The sequence below is a fragment of the Diadema antillarum genome, unplaced genomic scaffold, assembly GCF_040938485.1.
Source record: "Diadema antillarum isolate AM-2024a unplaced genomic scaffold, OU_Dant_1.0 seq00001771_RagTag, whole genome shotgun sequence".
NCBI classification, from domain to species: domain Eukaryota; kingdom Metazoa; phylum Echinodermata; class Echinoidea; order Diadematoida; family Diadematidae; genus Diadema; species Diadema antillarum.
Genome location: NW_027272452.1, coordinates 924 through 19,946, shown reverse-complemented (window position 1 = coordinate 19,946; position 19,023 = coordinate 924). Strand labels below are relative to the sequence as shown.

The following is a 19,023-nucleotide window of genomic DNA, read 5'->3' as shown; positions in this document are numbered from 1 at the left end:
TTTCCCTCGGGCCTCGCTTCAACTAATTCTTATTACACTAGCACTGTACGTAAATTACATACCTACATGTACGCGAATGTATAGTGTGGTTACCGTGTATCATCATAGCACTGCCAGAAGCAAAGAGGATAGAAGCGCACTTTTTGATATTAATAAAATATTAATTTGAATAGTATAAATCATCTTATAAATTCTTACTATATAGATTATAATCTATTTTTTTAATTATCTAAATTTTAGGATTATGATTCAAATGATACAAGTGGGTGTTACTTCTTATTCTTCAGCTAAAATTGGCAATCCGGCAAGTGGACAAGAATTGAATTTATCACTCTTTTTGAGAATGTAGAATTTCATTTCTTGGCCAATTTGAAGCACATTTTTTTTTTTTTTCCGCTTGCCCTGACAACTTCGAGTAGAATGTCACGAGATAATTCAAGCTTGTATATTTGAGCCAATCATTCGTTGATTCAAAGTTACAGTTATGAACAATATGAAATAACAAATTGATGTGATAATTAGAATGGTAATGCATTTTTACATGACATTAAAAATGATAATGGTCAGTCACCCCGAGACTGAGTTTATATTATGATTGTAATAGTTCGCAAATTATGATACTCACATACAAATTAAGTACTATACTTGCTTGCTACACAGACACTGAGGATGCAATGTATATATTAGCTCTTTTATTTTAAGTAAGAAAATCTTTAGTAATTTGAAGCAGCGTTCCCCCTGACGAGATTCCCATATATAGTCTAGAACCATTTAGCACTTGTGCTTATTCCTGTGAACAAGATTTTAGCTTAGCAATCAAGGTAAATATGTATGTATTATGACTATATGTAATGACGTATGACGTAATGATGACGTAATGATGTATATAAACCTGTACATAGATATCTGTATATTGTATTCATATTGTCATAATTGCATACACGGCGGGGACGGATCCAGGAATTCATTAAAGTTGGGGGGGGGGGGATGCAAAGCAGTGTTTATTTCTGGTGCCACTTCTGGGTTTAATTGGCTAGACAAGCAAAAAAAGGAACAAAACAAAAACAAAAACTTCATGCAGCGCAATATCCTTGTGCCTCCCTTTATGTTGGTCATCTTGCTATTTCATGCACGATTTTATAAAAAAAAAAGAACAAACAATTAAAGGGTAGTGCGTACCCGGTGCAGCATTTGTTTCCTTTTTTAATCCTTTTATTCAAAAAAGAAGAAGAAAGAAAACAAAATTAGCGCCCCTGCGTATCCTCCAATGCATGGTCATGCAAATGTACATTGTGTATTTGTATTCTCACACAAATACATGTAGGCCTATGCTTTATTGTGATGATAAACTCAAACTCAAACAAAATAGAGTTCCTTTTTTTTGCAAGATTCTTTTTTAAAAACAATTTTTATATAAGCACCATTAGAGTTATTTGTGGTTTGAATTTATTCTGTTTAACAAAAAAAAAAAAAAAAAACCATAGGCCGACTGTACGCCACAGATACAGAGACTCCAACTCTCCCGTTTTCGACGTGAGATCTCCCGCCGAAAACCCATTTTTGCAAAATCTCCCGTTCTCCCGTTTGAGATTTAATTTCTCCCGCCCTGGCTCTTTGTCTCCCGTTGGAAAGGATTTCTTGCATATTTCTATCGTATGTTGAAAAAATAAGCCTTAGATAGCACCCGAGAGCATCTAGAACCCTAGGAATTTCGCGCTTCGCACACATCAACTTTGAGTCTCCCATTTCCTCGGGGTTTCAGTCGGGAGAATCTCCAGATCAGAAGGTACTTTGGGTTGGAGTCTCTGCAGATATAGAACAGATATACGTATCAACAACCTTTCCCTTACACAACCACACATACGCTATTCAGTGGTAAATACAAAATAACAACTTTTGAATGATCACCACTCGTGCATATATGAGCTGATCAAAAAAAAAAAAAACTTTAAAAAGTACAGTGATAAGAAATACATATGAATCTGTAAAGCCTCTTGATTGAGCTAAGTTTTGCCGTGTACATTTAGTAAGTCCTATAACTATGCTATAGACCAATGTGCCCTGCATGTTTGAAAGGTATTGTTTACCACTGGGAGCAGTGATTTAAAAAAAAAAAAAAAAAATCAGTGGCGGATCCAGGCGGGGGTGCACCGGGCACGCGCGCCCCCTCTGTATTTTTTGCCAAACAAAAAAGAAAAAAAGAAAAAGAAAAAAATGGGGGGGGGGACAGTGCGCCCCCCTCTAATTTTGTATAGGCGCTTCCCCTTCACGGAATTCCTGGATCTGCCCCTGAAGATATCACATTCAATGCATATGTGTAGGTCAGTTGTATCACAAAACATCCTACTATACAAAAATTTTGCAATAAAGCCTAAAATTTGAGGAGATATCACTATTGTTCTCAATAATCCATAACTGTAGATGTTTTAGTCTTGAAGCATCTTTATTATAATTATTGTTCACATTTTTTAAAATTCAACAAATTATACAGGCCTACTTGACATTGATAATACTGATTCACCCAAAATGGTTGTTTCTATCCCTGACTATATATCATTTTAGAACTATTTTGAAGCACTAGAGCTGGGTTTTTTGTTTCATCTGTAAATAGTAAATAAGTAGGATCCATTCATTGTTACCGCTATGTATGGACATGACAGACTTCAAGGGGAGGACTAGCATGAGTTTACAGTATAGGCCTATCTTGTAGTATATTTTTTTTGTATGTAAATTGTAAATCTCGTAGTATGTAAATCAACCGGAACAAAGTAAATAAATCAATATTCATTCTTCTTTCTACATCCAATTACTTTCACTTGATCATTATTTCTTTAATTATATCTAATAGCAGGGTCGGATGATGCTTTTTGCAAAGGGGGGGGGGGATGATCCAATAACAACGGGTTATGACAAGCAAAAGTAAAAAGTCTTTACAATTTTTGTTGCCATTTCTCTCCCCAAATCCGCTAACAAGTAAAAACAAAAACAAATAAGAAAAAAGCAGCCCAAGGAAGCTAGGGGGCTTAAAACCCCTACTACAATGTTTCACAGACTTATGAATGAATACAACTAAAAGCAAATCAAAACAGGGATGTATTATTTGCAATACATTGTTTACTGGGCCTGCAAACGCGTCTACTTTACTTTCTGCAGCAAAATCATTACAGATTGTTAAATTGGCAACGACTCATGAGTAAGTGATGATATTTGATCGTTAATTCAGGCCACCGGGGTACAACGTGTGCAAGCAGCAAAGAAGATCGAGTCAACGAGTCGTTCGACATGGCGAACCCAGCCCCCCGACCAGCTTTCCAAGATGGTTTTGTGAAACAAGTGAGTAATTCGTTGAAAAAATATTTTGATATTGCTAAGATTAATGAAATTTGGAATATTCTGTGTATATCCTAATAAGCTTTGTAAGAGTGAGTTTTATTGTGCCTTATGCTGCCTCAAAACTTTGACGAAGGTGATCATGATGAACCTGTTGAGTGTGCGTGGTACGCCTGTCGAGCCTGCCACGCCACGCCACATCCACAGTAAATTGCGTGCACCATGTGTGGTTTACGTGTGCTAGAATCTATATGTTTTTCCGGCGTGTGTGAATGAATGCGATGCAGTTCGAAACAGCAGACTCAAACGCAAAAGAAAGCATTTGCAAATGTCTGACACGTACAGTGATACTATACAGTCTTCAGTTATTGTAGATTGGGCGCTGATTGTCTTTACTTTGCCTTTCATTCATATTCGATAATTATTGGATAGGCCTCACAAGAAGACAAGTTAGAATCGACTGTTAAAAAAAAAAAAAAAAAAAAAAAAGCCCTTTCTCCAGCTCCAACCAGCAGACCAGCAGCAGTGACCAGCATATGGACTGGTGCTCGAGGCTTGAGCCGAGTGATTTACAAATTTTAACAAATGAATTTACTCGTAGAATATAAAAACTTAGGCAACATTTAACTATTTAGTAGTTGGAATCTAGATTTAAAGCCTCTGTAGTGTCAACTGTACATTGTAGTGTTGAGATAATCCCGTCCCGAGGCCCGATTTGGGCCAAACCCGGAAATCTTCGTTAAGTGATAAGTGAAAATTGGAAACTTGTCACACACTTGTCTGTCACTGTGTTCTGTTTTGTACTTGTGTGTGTGTGCACCTGCACTGCCTGGCCTGGTTTGAGAATGATATCAGTCATTTTCGATTTGCCTGTGGTTGAGTGTTGCTGACTCACACACATAACTACACTGTGTATACACAGCCGAGTCGCTGTAAAAATGCTACATGTTACAGGGCTGTACCAGGATGGTAAGCAACAACAAAGCGAACACAACGCGAACATACCGAAAACGAAGATTATATTAGGCATATCACACCATTTTTAAAACTTTTTTATTTTAACTTAAAACCGTTTGCAGAGGAAGGAGGGGCATAAAAGAAACACAAAACAGAAAAAAAAATTGAAATTCGTTTTTTCGTTCTCGAGTTATGCGAAAAATAAGACTCGCAAAAAGACCCTAAATTCAGCCATTTTGGGAAAATTGCATTTTTGGCACATTTTGACCCAGTATTTAAAAAAAAAATCATAAATTCATAATTGCCCAAACACCGTCAAGTTGCTAGAAAGCTGGACATACCACAAAGAAAAGAAAAAATGAGCATTCAGAATTTTGTAATTTTCTTGTAATAAAGCGTGGAAATACCTCAATTTGGTCATGAAATCACTGACGGGCCAGTCAAATTTGTTGAAAAATAAACTAAGTCCAGCTAACATGTGTAAAAGATAGGCATAGCGCTGCACAAGGTCAAACCCTGACTCGTGGTTCGCGGCCGTAGCGTAGCGTAGGAAGTTGTGCAAAAAAGAGTGGAAGGCGGAAAACAATAAGCTGTCCCAAATGCCATGAAAATAATTGAAAAATGAATCATATATCAAATGAAAGGAAAATACTTCAAAATTAATAATCTGATATCGAAATTTAGATATTCGAGCAAATTCGGGTAAAAAAGTACATCTTCTTGCCTTCCCGTTGCTTGCCGGCGCGAGTCGCTATCTTGGAAAATTTCGGGACTCGGTACCCGATGCCAAGGTATACAGCTTGGTGATTGGCAACCTCATTTCCAGATATATTACGTGTGGCACCCGGAAACGATGCAGAAAGCACACACAAACAGGTTACGAAATTGCGTGGCGCGGAGGTTGCCACCGAGATATCGCCGTTCGAGCTTCCCTGACCGTGTCGGTAAGCCGCGCTTCAAGCCTCTTTTTTTCGTATTTGTCATCAAAAACAGACACACATCAACACAGACACGCAAGAAACAGATATTTTTTTCTTAAATATGTATGTTTTTATTTCTCATCATTCAAAAATTTGACAAAATAATCGTGATTTCTGACCCCAGTATCATCACTCACTTCACATGAAAATGGCCGAACACGCACGATCATTTTGAAATGGCTGATTTTTGGGTGCGCGCGAGTGACGTGCCTAATTATATGCATCGTGTGCGAACGGTACATCCTCTTTCACTGACGGCCGTTTTGAATAATCAGAAGTTCACGCGATCGGAACTGCACTTTTTTCTTTTTCTTTTTTTTTTTTGCCTTACAGCTTAATTTCATGTGAAAAGATGACCTGTTACTTTGATTCCTCCACTTATGTACCTTGAAGTCAACTTTCTCATAAAGTACTTTTAGCCTAATATTGAGATGAAAGCTATGGACTAAATAGCAATGGACATAGATGGATTCTACTGCAGAAAATTTGCAAAGCAAGATTTATCAACTTACATAGATTCTTGGTATGCATGAGTACAAAATGCATGATTTGTCAAACTGCTAATTCATACATACAAGTAGCCATATACCCAGAGCTGAAATTGTTTAAAACAGAAGCTGTAGGGCCTACCACAAACAGTCAAAAATACATTTGTGTCTTCTGCTTTTAAGTCCCATCATTGATGACTTTGGCGCTCTCGTCCTTGGTTTGTTTTCACAGGTGTTGTCTGGTGATTCTGTGATCATCAGGGATCAACCACGAGGTGGACCTCCCCCAGAGAGGCAAATTTGCCTGTCCAATGTCACTGCCCCAAAGCTTGCCCGCAGAGCAGTTCCCGGTGCAGACAACTCAATTCCAACCAAGGATGAGGTTTGTCTCTCACATTGTCTTTGATTTTTTTTTATTGTATTAGCTGTCGTTAAACACAGTGGAAGCAGGATCATGCCATAGGTGAAGAATCTTCACTCATTCTAATCTGTTGACATTGAATCTGAACACTGAGTATTATTCTATCCCATTAATGCAAGAGTTCTCTTTGGGAAACCCCCAGTGTGAGAAAATAAGTGCAAATTTTGCTCTGAAGAAAGTCACCCAATGTCATCTACATTGCATGAAGCATTTTTCACGTTGTCCATAACTTTGATTGATTCATTACATTAATTAGATGTCATGTAGAATTGAAGTAGGATTCTGTCAGAAAAAAAAATTAAAGTGTTTGAAAACTCATTTTCATGTTGGAGCTCAAATATTGGGGATTCCAGTCTGCCACATTTCATCATTACATGTGACTTACTAGTACATTATTTTGTGAGGTAACCATTGACTTTACTATATGTGACCCTGCACCTCAAAACAAACAAAAAGTCGCCAGACATGAATTTTTAGTTAAGACCATATTCTGAAAGAGCAGACTTTAAGCTTTAAAATGATGTATAACTCAAATCAAATGGACTCTCCTAACCTATCTAAATATTGGAAAGAAAGCACAAACTCAGGAAAAGTATGAACTGAGAAAAGAGGCTCTGAAGTACAGTGTCTATTCAAGCGCTTAATCTTTACCAAACCGTGCTGGCTGTGCGATGAATGGGACAAAAAACAGGAAGTAAACCACCAGAGTAACAACAATGAAGGGATTGTCAGCTTAAACTGAAATTAAGCATGCCTCATTAACACATTCTGTCCATAATTAATGCCAACTTTCAAAGCAGTAGCACTATCCTTTCAAAAGTTATTAGAATTGAAAGTGAAAAGTGTGGACAAGGTTTTTCAGAAATGAAAAAGGGATTCTAATGACACACCTACAAAATTTTGTGATCACACTATTCTACCAAAAATGTTCGAGATAAACTGCTAAAAACACACACTTTCCTGCCCATTTTGTGATACCAAATTTTAGCATAATGTAAAAGAAGACCCGCTCTTTCAGAAAATATGAAAAAGGCAAGTTCGGCTAGGTTGACCCATTTCACTTATTTTCAGTCCTCACGCAAAATCAGTGTGTGCGACTTTATGTTCGTTTTGAGGTGCACGGTCACATATTGTTTCATGCTTGCTAAAATGTTCATAAAAATTAGTGGAACAGACATCTGATGTGTTTCTTAAATGCTATACAATTCATGTATGCAAGAATGATTTTGTCAGCTCAAAGCTTTTCAAGGGTATTCATACCATTATGTGAAAGTTATTTGTGTGATATTATGTCATTTTTCTGTGAAAAGCCATATGCGTGGCAGGCCAGGGAATACTTGCGGAAAAAGCTCCTGGGCAAACACGTTGGGTACACTATTGAGTACACTGCTCCAGGATCTGGAAGAGCATATGGATGCATCTACTTAGGGAAAGGTACGTATAGAATGATAAAAGATATCTATGGCTAATCTATGGTTGTGCTGTTTGACATTAGGGAGCTTTAGATTCACGACACGGACATTGAGACAATAATTGTGTTGGCCTTTCTCCTTTCTCTCTGCGTCGTGTCGTGTCGCAAAGTACAGTAACTTTATATTTCATGAACACACAGCCTATAAAAAGTACAGAGGCACCCCCCATACGATCTTTGCATCAAGTACAGTGTAGCTCTCTGCGTCATGAATTTGAGCAGCTTAAATGGCCCAGAACCTTTGTGAAAATTCAGACGATGTGCGATTGATTTTGATAAGCAGTCTTGAGCATGTGTTTTTTTTCCTCTAACGTCCACTGCGTAAAAATGTGAAGCTCCCTATTACCACTCTCTAGAGTCTGAGCATCTGTCAGAATATTTATTTACCTTTGGAGTGTTGACAAACATTTTTGTTTACTTTTTTGTTGTTGACATAATACATTGATTGCTGAGGACAAATAAAAGTACAAGAAATGTCTTATGTTATTCACAAAGTAATTAAGATAGTTCGACTGTATGTTTCATGTCATGGCTAAATGCAGGACCAACGGTAGATGCATTGTTGATTCAGTGATTCAGGTATCATTTGTTCAGGGTGAAAAAAAGAGAGAAAAGATAATACCAATATATTTTTCCTGCAGTGCACATGTTATTAAAGCCATGTGTGGATCACTGATTTGTAGAGACTGGCTAGACTGTAACCAGCAAAGTGGTATATACAATGCTAATGCACCAACCTCATCATTCACAGATACCACTGCAGAGAACGTTACTGAGGGAATAGTGTCAGAAGGACTTGTTGAAGTAAGGAGAGGAGGCATAAAACCCAGCGAGTAAGTACAGTTTTCATATCTACATGTAAGACACAACAAGTTACATTTTCATATATTGTTTCATTATTTCAATTGTGGGTAAGTTTCTGCACGTAGATTGTTTAAAGGAATGGTAAAGTTTTTGTTTAAATGGGGGGGGGGGGGGGGAGTCAGATTTAACTTTTTGCGAGATAATTAGAAACCTCTTACGAAATATTAGCATACATTTCTAGGATTTCATTTTATGAAAATCCGTTATGAGATGGCTGAGATGAACAAAGTAAAACAAAGTGGTCCTGATGAAAGGTGAGTCCCGCCTTGTATTGGGACCTCTTTTGTTTGTGGATATCTAGACCATTTCAAGATCAATTTTCATCAAATAAACTTTGAACTCATAGAATTGTATTCTCTTTAATATTTCATTAAAAGTTTCTCACTATCTCACGAAAGAAGTTTGAAACCTGAAGCCCCATCTCAATCAACACTATACCATCCCTTCAAACAACTTACAGTCCAATTTAAATAAAAGTGCTGTAATTTCATATGTACAGTGTGTACATTGTCTTTCTCCATGACCAGTCATTTATTTTGGACCTTTGTCTTCTGACTAAAAAACACCCTGAACTTTCCAGTGATCAGTCGCGCCTGTGTGACCTTGAAGATCTCGCGAAGGCTGCTGGGAAAGGCAAGTGGGCCAAGGAGCAAGCACCAGATGCTATACGAGAGATCAGCTGGGCTGTGGAGAATCCCCGCCATCTGGTGGATTCCCAGCACCAGAAGCCTCTCGATGGTAAGTCACACAATTTCCTAATGTCAATCCTTTTAAGGTATTAAACACACAAGTTAGGTTTGGACAGTGATCCTTAATTTTGAGGATAAGCTAACTGCGAGAATAAGTTATTGAGTAATATGGGGTGCCGAGTGTTGCTTGGTCTATTTCATCACAAAATCTGTCATTTTGTTAACAAAATTGACATCACTTGTGAATGAAAAAACAAATTCATAGTGAAATTGTCATTTTGTGACGCAAGAGACCATGCTACACTTGGCGCTGTATACAAAACTACAAGCTTATCCTCAAAGTTAAGGATCACTGTCTGAACGTAGCTGCAGTCACCAATTGGATCTCTGTTTATGATAGATAGAAGTGAGAAAAAAACAAACAAACAAAAATTTCATTGTAGTTAGGAGTGTACCGTGTGTCCATCCTGGACAGAGGTGCCTGGACCGGAATAGTGACCACAGAGTTGATTGATTGGATTCAAAACAGTATGCGTGCAGGCACCTGTTGCATAAAAAGATGCGATCAAACATAAGTCAGAAAATCAAGCATAAGTCGGGTATCAGCCAATCAGAATTGAGTATTCACAGACGTATGTTTGATTTTCTGACTTAGGTTTGATTGCAACTTTTATGCAACAGGGCCCAGATTTTATTCCAGGGACTGGGTACATGTGTTGAGAATGTTTTAAGCACAATAAGGAAGAAGAGAAATGCTATGTACCCCCTCCCCCACCCCTCAAAAACAAACAAACAAACAAACATGCAAAAAAAAAGAAGGCAAACAAACATTCAAACAAACAAAACCCAAAACACCCAGGCACAAAACGGGCAAAAACAAAAACATTCCTCTCCCACCCATAAGGATAAACATGCGGCACTTCTTATTTTCCTCAACAGCCATCGTGGAGCATGTCCGAGACGGTTGTACCATTCGTGCCTTCCTGCTGCCCTCGTTCCAGTACATCACGGTCATGCTGTCAGGGATAAAGGTCAGTGTGATGGACACCCCTAATACGAATTCACGAACATGCTTCAAATCAATCCCACATGGTATAGTCGAGAAGGAAGCATTCACACACTTCAAATTTGCATAACTTATGGACTGAATTTAAACCACCTCAACAAATTCTCATTGAGCTTAATGGCAAATTGCCCTACATCGACATTAAGTATTAAAAAAAAAAAATGCTCAACATAAGAATTTCATCAGTGCAAGTTAGAAAATTCTGGTCTTGAGTTTATGAAATGTGTTGAGGTGTTTGACTGGATTTTGCCTACCCCTCAAGCTATCACTTTGCAAACTTTATTTTCTGGGGTTTTTTTTTGCTTTTTTTTCCTTGATTCAATCGTTATTTGCAAAATTAACAACTCACAAAAGTTTGCCTCCGTGACACAAATGCATAGTTGTCAAAGCACAGGTAGAAAAGAGCTAATTTTTGTCATGAAAATTGATAATACTTCTTATTTCGTCAATGTGGTTTTCGATAACAAATTTAAGTGTCTCCAAATTGGCATACGATTCCAAATTAGTGAGATACCATTTTCGCATAATATATGGTATGTACAGTATTATCTCAGAAGGCATGCATGAGTCATAAGACGACACTAGTTTACTTTTAAGACACAGCTCACAGTCTAAATTCATAAAATATTGGGTGTTTTTTAGCCTAGTGCAGACCAGGGTTGAATTATTCAGTATTGACCTATTAAAGTGTCCTAAGGCAGGTAAGTTTATTCATAACTTGCTCCATCATTTTGCTCTGTATTCAAAAGTTTAATGCCTTGGAAAATAATGTAATAGTGAGAAGGCATTGATTTCATGGGAAGGCCAACATTGCAAAGTATTATCATTGGATGCCCTGGCTGGTCTATGAACCGAACTGTTGCAAATGAGTGAAATTCAAATTTAAAACAGGCAAGGGTCATATTGGCTAGCGCTATGTGACTTCTTAAATCCTGTGGTCAAAGGATATTTCAAGAACTGTAATCGACTGACTTTGTAGTGTAGATGCAGCTGCTGGGATTCAAATTTTAATGTTTGTATTTTGCTTGATTTTGACTTTATTAGAATATTCTTTTAAAACAGATTTTACTTTATTTTTTGAGTTGTTTCACTTCAGTCAGTCAGACTAGAATACACTGTTCTGCTGATGATGAGTTGCACCCTAGGGATAGGGATTGCAGGCTCCATTGGTTTGGAGCAGCACCCTGTCTCTCAGACATGCACAGGTCACGTGACACGGTCAGGTGACCTGCCACATGATAGAATAAACAAGTGCACAGGGGCCATCTGAAAATCAGAACAGAGTGCGTACGAAGAGTTTAGAAGATTTTCCGGACATGCTCCTTCTATTGTTATACTTTGCTGTTAGTTCAGCGAGTTAGTCTCATTTATATAAAACTTTAACCTTTCTTTGCTTTATATTTTTTTCCTTGTGTTTTCTCCTCCCCCACCTTCGTCTGTCTTCATCATGTGTGTCTGTCACACTTACACCTATTTAAACCCATTTGATAACCTCTACCATCCCATTACATTCTGTGAATTGTACTGGCTTGTATGTATCCCCCCCCCCTCCCCCCACTCCGTCACTCCTAATACCTCGCCCCTCTCCCCCTTCACAACTCTTCCCTCAACCTGATTCACGGCAACCTCTCCTATACTTCATGCCGCGCAGTGCCCCATGTTCAAGAGGGAGGGGGACGTGGAGGTGGCGGATCCCTTCGCTGACCAGGCCAAGTTCTTCACGGAGTCGAGGCTACTGCAGCGAGAGATCAAGATCGTCCTGGAAGGTGTGTCCAACCAGAACTTCCTTGGAACCGTCCTGCATCCGGTCAATGTAAGTCCCATCTTTCATTCAGCTGCATCTCATTTTAATATTCCGGTAAAATGACCCCTATTTAAGTAACATTTGACAAACTGCTCTCTTCTTTTTTTTTTTCTTTTTGAAATTTTGTTGGATATAAGGTAGTAAAATCATATTTGTCAACTTGCTGCACTTCATTTTCCTGGAATGATCAGGGGGGCATTTCATGAAGCATCTTGGTCGGATATTTTTCTGACAAACTGTTACAAGCCACTGAAATCCTTGCATCTGATTGGCTGAGAGCAAATTCATGAAATGCCCCCCTGGTGTTACTCTAATGATAAATCTGTGTAAAACGTGTGAATGTTGTAGGAAACCCACCAAAGGTATATTTTCATCTATTTTTTTTTTTTAATGAACAATTCAAATACACGTAGTCAATGTTTTGAGTGACTGATAGATACTTACCTGGGGACCTTTTTCTGCCCATGCCTCTCTCTGTCCCTGCAACTCACAGAACAGCAACATTGCGGAGCTGTTGCTCAAAGAGGGATTTGCCCGCTGCGTCGACTGGAGCATGGGAGTGGTGACATCAGGAGCAGACAAGCTCAGGGCCGCAGAAAAGTAAGAAGTGCTCAAGTGTCATTTCGTAGTTGAAAAGGGGATTTGTTTATTCTTGGCTATTTTGTCCCTTTAGAAGCACTCCCCTTTGCACCCACACTGAGAAACGGATTAGGTGTACTATTGTCAAGATGGCCTGCTTTAAATTTCCGCTTGATCTAAGTGATTGTTTTTTAAAGTAAAGACATGAATATTGTTCTTAATGACATGCCATGTCTTCTTCTACTTTCTTTCTTAAATGTATGATTTCCCAGACCAATAGTGGACTCATTTTTATTTTGCATTTTCCCTACCAGAGCAGCAAAGGAGAAGAGATTACGCTTGTGGAAGAACTATACCCCACCGGCAGCGGCTGTTGACATTGGAGAAAAGAACTTTACTGGCAAGGTATGTCTTAGTACCCCCCCCCCCCCCCCCCCATAAAAAAGTGTATTTTATGCTTCTTGAAATAAAGCAGCTGTTGACTTGCCACATTACCAGCCTTCTTGCTTAGATCGACCAAGTCATTTCTAACATATGCAGGTTTGAATCAGTTCTACGCTGCTTATTCTCTTGTGCTAACTTGCAGCCAAAAATGTCAAAAGTGTAATTTTTATTTCCCCAAGAAATGTTCATGTGCCCACGGTATCTTTTACCGTATGAATTTTGATAACACAACAATGTTTACTTCTTTAGTTTTCTTTCAATCATTTTGTGTTCACCTTCACCTCTACTCATGTTGAAAGAAATATAGTCATGGACATTTATTCACATTAGTCCAAGTACCTGGTCATGAGCTGGCTCGATAGAAAATTTTTGAAGTTGATTCAAATATTCAAGAGAGAGAAGGCAAATGTTAGTCAGATCTGAATTAGAGAGAAGTATCCAACATATGTACCACTGCGCCTTTGAAGATACTATGCGTCTTCTTTCTCCTGACAGGTGGTTGAGATTGTGAATGCAGATGCCTTGGTCATCAAACTGGAAAACGGGTCCTTCCGCAAGTTCACGCTGTCAAGTATACGACCCCCGCGACTGCCTGCCAACCAAGAAGATGCACCTAAGGTTGGTGTTCATTCCTCCCAGACAGATATCCCTTGTTCTTTGACGAGAGTTGCTGTTGATTTTTTTTATTTTTTTTTTTGCCCGCAAGTTTGCAGATAAGTTTGTAGCCGTGGTGTAACCATCGATAACGAGCCGTCTGCTCATTTGTAGCACTTCACGACATGGGGCTCGGATGTCCAGTGTGGTAATGCAGTTTTGGCGGTTCTGAAAGATGACTTCTTTTGCTTCTGATACATGAAACTTCTTCATTAAAATGTGTAATCCTTGCTCCTGTTGCTGGAGCGTACCAAGCAGTAACATGAAATTGTCTGACTGTCTGCAACTGCTTGAATATTGGAACGTGACGTGGTTTCTATGCTGTGATCGTGAACAGAAGTTTTGTCAATGGGACATTATTTCAGAGACATTCTCTCAAATTGAACTTTACTTCACATTCACAGGTTTTCACTGCGCCAACTGCAGTTAGCTACATTTGTGTACTACTTGAAATGTTAGAAAGCGAGAAATGTTTATTATTTTTAAAGTGGGACTAGAATCACAAACACATGGTACTCTTTGCCCTGATGGCCCATTAGAGTAACCCTTTGAAGTTGCCTATCAAGATGTGAGGACATCATCAGATAAGGCTCACTTTTATCTTTTACATAGTCATGAATTTTGTTCTCTTGAAAGTTAATCTTGAAATTGATGTCATGTACTAGTAATGTAATGATTCCTCAGAATGCACTGTCTGAAAAAGGTTTGCCCTATGGACATTGTTGTAGGATCGCCGCATCAGGCCACTCTATGACATCCCCTACATGTTTGAGGCCCGCGAGTACCTGAGGAAAAAGCTGATCGGCAAGAAGGTGAACATCTCAGTGGACTACATCAAACCTGCCAGCGACGGCTACCCGGAGAAGACCTGTGCTACCATCACCATCGGACAAGTGTGAGTTTATTGATGGCGCCTTTGAGCCGATCCAGAGAGGGCAAGAGGGGCGGAGTAAACCTATTTTTCAGTGATGGGAGAGGGGGGACCAAGTGAATTGCCAAATTTTCACCAAACTTGGCAGGTATTTTCACTAGGATGATAGAATGTATATTTGTACGTCTGCACATTAGCTGAGAATAATAGGGTTATAGGAACCCCATCTGAAAGAGTCCCAAAGATTCTGAAAAGAGTGTACAAAAGCGCTGGGAATAAAAGGGGTATAGAAACCGTTTTGCAAAATGAAAGAGTCTACAGAGGTACTGAGAATGAAGGGATTACCTAAAGGGTTCTGCCAAATACAAGTCACCATTAGGAGTTGGAAATGAAATGATAATAGAAACTGTTTTCCAAAATGAGAACAGAGTATGGCAATTTAAAAGTGTCTAAAAAATAGTTGGGAATGAAAAGCTTATAAATTAAAGACTTGCGAAAATATTGACTCTGATCCCAATGTGGATGTGACGTACGCGTTTACATACTCTCCGTTCAGTACAGGACTCCACAATCGCGAATTTAACCACTCGCAAAATCATCGGGAATTCGTGATTTGCGAAAATTTAGACTCGTGAAATATATGGCGTATACAGTACTGCAATTTGTAAGGGTCCTCAAAAGACCTGATAATAAGGATTATAGACACTTTTCTGCAATATTTAAGGTTGTACAGAGGTACTGAGAACGAAAGGGATATCAACAGGGAAGTGCAATATGAAAAGGACGACAAAAGAGCTGGGAATGAAAGGGTTGTCGAAACTGTTCTCCAAAATGAAAGAGCGTGCCAGAGAGTGTCATTTGTCATGGTCATTATTTGTCTCTGTGTTCGGTCAGTAATGTGGCTGAGGCTCTGGTCAGCAAAGGCCTGGCCACTGTGCTGCGATACCGACAGGACGACGACCAGCGGTCAGCCCACTACGACGAGCTGCTGGCTGCAGAGAGTCGGGCGCAGAAGAACGTCAAAGGACTGCACAGCAGGAAGGAGCAGCCGCTTCATAGGGTTGCTGAACTCTCTGGGGTAGGTCGTCATCTTTACTCTGTCTCTGAAGAGCTGGTGCCTGATTTTTATCCCCCTTTCTTGATTTCATATCATTATCTGTATCTCAGTCTCTTGATCATAGCAATGACAGCATTGAGAAAGGAATATTAATTTGTAGAGATCTCCAGTTTACACACTTGTCATGATGGAAGTTTTGAGACAGGGCTGTATAATGTCATGCCTAAAGCAACTGCCACAGAATTAGGGGGAAAATCTTCATACTTTTTGCCTTTTCAGCTTGAATATGGAAGTTACAGTGTTGTTTGCCACAGTCAGAAGAATGAATGGCTGCATACAGAGTGTTTTAATTTAAAGGAAAGATAAAGACAAAATATTTAATAAAAATTAAGGATTTATCACTTTTTATTGTGCTTTGCTTTTTTCTGTTTTCTGCTCAGAAATTAATGCATTGGATACAAGGATTAAGTTTATTGCTTGTATTTGAGAATCACTGTCAAAGAGAACTGTAAAATTTGACATGGATTTCAGCATTCAGTGAAGCGGAGTAGAGAAATGTAATGCTTTGAATAAAGAAATTCATATGGCCACTTGTCTATCCCCTCCTTATTACTCCTGTGTCTTTGTGTCATCAATTAAGTGTTGTTTTTTTTCCATCATTTCACATCATTCAATCAACGTAGGATTCTGCGAAGGCCAAACAGTTCTTGCCGTTCCTGCAGCGAGCCGGCCGCACCGAGGCCGTGGTGGAGTTTGTGGCCAGCGGGTCCCGTCTGCGCCTCTTCCTCCCCAAGGACACCTGTCTTATCACATTCCTCTTGGCGGGTGAGTGCAATGAATCCCAGGACCCCAATCCTCTATCCATGCCTCCAAGCCTGTCCCACTCGTCCTTTGTGGTCCATTCTCCCTGTGTAGGTCCCGCACCCTCTACATCCTTTGCAAAACCGTCGCATGATGATTTTGAAAGATGTCTACCCAATTCTATCACCCTGTTTGCAATAGAAGTACACCAATGTCACTGCTAAGGTACCTTTGCCTTTTCTAAAATGAAGTAATGTCTGTCCGGAATAGACGCAGTGCTTTGCTGTATCCTACCTTAATCATTGGTCCTATGGTATTCGGATTTTCTTGAATTCATGTGTTGAGAGCCAAGATTGCACTGTCCTCCAGAAACCACTGACTGGGTATTGTAATGAGAGTGCTAGCAAACAGTCTTTTTGTGAAATTCTAATGACAGTACCAACGAAAAATGATGGTTATTAGTGCCCTTGAAAATGTGTGCATCGAGATGTACCAGACTAACCATCTGTGTGTACAAATTGTTGATGTTCACCCCGCTGTAGGAATCAGCTGCCCCCGCATGGCGCGCACCGGCCCAGGTGGCCCAACTCAGGGAGAGCCGTTTGGTGATGAGGCCCTGCAATACACTAAAGAGACTTGTCTACAGCGGGAGGTGAGGGAGACACTTTTGTTACTTCTTCTTCTTGTTTTTTACATTGATGGCTAGGGATGGTTCAGACTTGTATTAGACTCTGGCACTCCCTACCCAGTGCAAGCCTATGCACCTTAACGCAACATTTTGATGAGCATGAAAGACGACTCTTATTGGAAACGCAAGACTATTCTTACTTTCCACGTATAGCACAAAAGTATGATGATAACCTTTGTTGGTGATCTGTACTTGACTAGAGGAAGAAGAAGAAGAGGACACATCACAATAGATGTTTGAAATTACAATATATTTCACCATTACTTTATAAGAGTAAAGCTAATATGCTCTGAAGAGATGCTTAGTAAGACAAAGAGCAATTTTGTTTTTTGTTTTTTGTTTTTTCATAAATGCCCAAGAAAAAGTTTTACTATTCCAGGATGTTTTCTGAGATGCATCGTTGCATGCTGGCTTGAGATCTTGGAGACTGCAAGTCAAACTCATATGCAGCCAAATTTTTGGGAGCCATTCATTGCTTGCGTAGCCAAAATTGCTGCAATATGGATGTGCAGAAATCTATCCTGTCGTCTGTAGGACAAATTTGCAATCAGATGTTAGTCAGAAAGCAGCAGAGGGGATGTGACATGCATTCATTGATGTGTTCATTTATGCCTATTTATACATAGATATGTTAGTGTGATGAGACTTCAAGTTTTTCAATTTAATGAGCAAGTCCAACTCACAGTGTGATTGGAGTATGTGATATATCACCGGTCACAATGATGTCGTGTCTGTCATACCAGGTTGAGGTTGAGGTAGAGAGCATGGACAAAGGAGGCAACTTCATTGGCTGGCTCTTTGTGGACGGGGTCAACCTCTCCATATCCCTGGTCGAGCAGGGTCTCTCCAAGATGCACTTCACGGCGGAAAGGAGTAACTACGCCCGCCAGATTGCCGACGCCGAGGCCAAGGCCAAGACTGCGAAGCTCAAGGTACGTTTGATTCCATTGGTTACTCGATAGCCACACATCTATGGAGCTCTTTAAAAGTGAACTCCTAGTTCTGAGGGGCATCATCACCTACCGTTGGTGCAGTTGTGTTTACTTTTGTTCATTTTCTGTCGTAGTGGCATACAGTTAAATGAGATCTCAAAGAAGAGCACTTGGCATGTGTATGTAAGCTGTGCCTCTCCTCTTGTGGGTGTACATGGTCAAGGTCATAGGTCAAGGTCAAATTCTAACATTTTGGTATTCCCCCCCCCCCCCCCCCCCCACAATCTCTGCAATGCCTTAGGATGTTTTCATGAAACATAGTGTACCATGTATTACCAAGTAAAGATTCTCTAGAGAAAGTTTGAGGCCATGGTGTTAAAGGTCAAGTGAAAATGCATGCAATATGGTGACATCTCTAGGTTTAATTTAGCAACCAGGGTATGAGTGTTCAAAATCTCTGCTGCCTCCTGCAGAGAGATTTAAGCATCATTCACTTACCTGAATCACATGAGCACACTTCCACAGACAACACAGAATGGGCTTTGAATTGACATGCATTGCTTTGAGCATGAAATGAATAACGGAGCAGAGATTTGATTTACTGCTGTGTGTTGCACTGCACTGTGATATGATTTGGACAAGGCTGTTATTAGGAGGGAAAAATAATGTGTTTCTGGTACCGGGAATCTATTGCTTACCGAGTTTGATACACTGTGCCAGGTAGATTGCCTTGAGTAGCCACACTAAGTTTGAGTGAACAGCTTTGCCATACAGAAATTCATAATTTTACAACTGGGTGAGATTAGATATTACATGTACATGGTAACATTATCATGGGGTGATTTTAATGTGCTGGATTCATTTTCTCCCAAATCTGTGTGTACCAGAATTTGTTTGTGAGTTTGTGTGTGTGTGTATTTGTGTTTT

The 19,023-nt window shown here is 39.5% G+C and overlaps 1 protein-coding gene across 1 annotated transcript; it reads left to right on the top strand.

Moving 5' to 3' along the window:
- Window positions 1-3,273: 3,273 nt before the first annotated feature.
- Window positions 3,274-18,223, top strand: LOC139712190 (staphylococcal nuclease domain-containing protein 1-like). Its single transcript, XM_071624029.1, has 15 exons — window positions 3,274-3,333; window positions 5,988-6,137; window positions 7,487-7,610; window positions 8,399-8,480; window positions 9,092-9,249; window positions 10,140-10,231; window positions 11,918-12,079; window positions 12,564-12,670; window positions 12,964-13,054; window positions 13,589-13,711; window positions 14,476-14,642; window positions 15,513-15,696; window positions 16,359-16,500; window positions 17,019-17,128; window positions 17,908-18,223. The coding sequence occupies exons 1-15, from the start codon at window positions 3,283-3,285 to the stop codon at window positions 18,124-18,126; spliced, it is 1,962 nt and encodes a 653-aa protein (XP_071480130.1). The 5' UTR covers window positions 3,274-3,282; the 3' UTR covers window positions 18,127-18,223.
- Window positions 18,224-19,023: the final 800 nt, after the last annotated feature.

Bases quoted from the DNA above. Each gene is read 5' to 3' on its own strand.
- LOC139712190 (XM_071624029.1), top strand. From the start codon at position 3,283: ATGGCGAACCCAGCCCCCCGACCAGCTTTCCAAGATGGTTTTGTGAAA. The intron at 6,138-7,486 runs GTTTGTCTCTCA...TTCTGTGAAAAG, and splicing joins CAATTCCAACCAAGGATGAG to CCATATGCGTGGCAGGCCAG. The intron at 17,129-17,907 runs GTGAGGGAGACA...CTGTCATACCAG, and splicing joins AGACTTGTCTACAGCGGGAG to GTTGAGGTTGAGGTAGAGAG.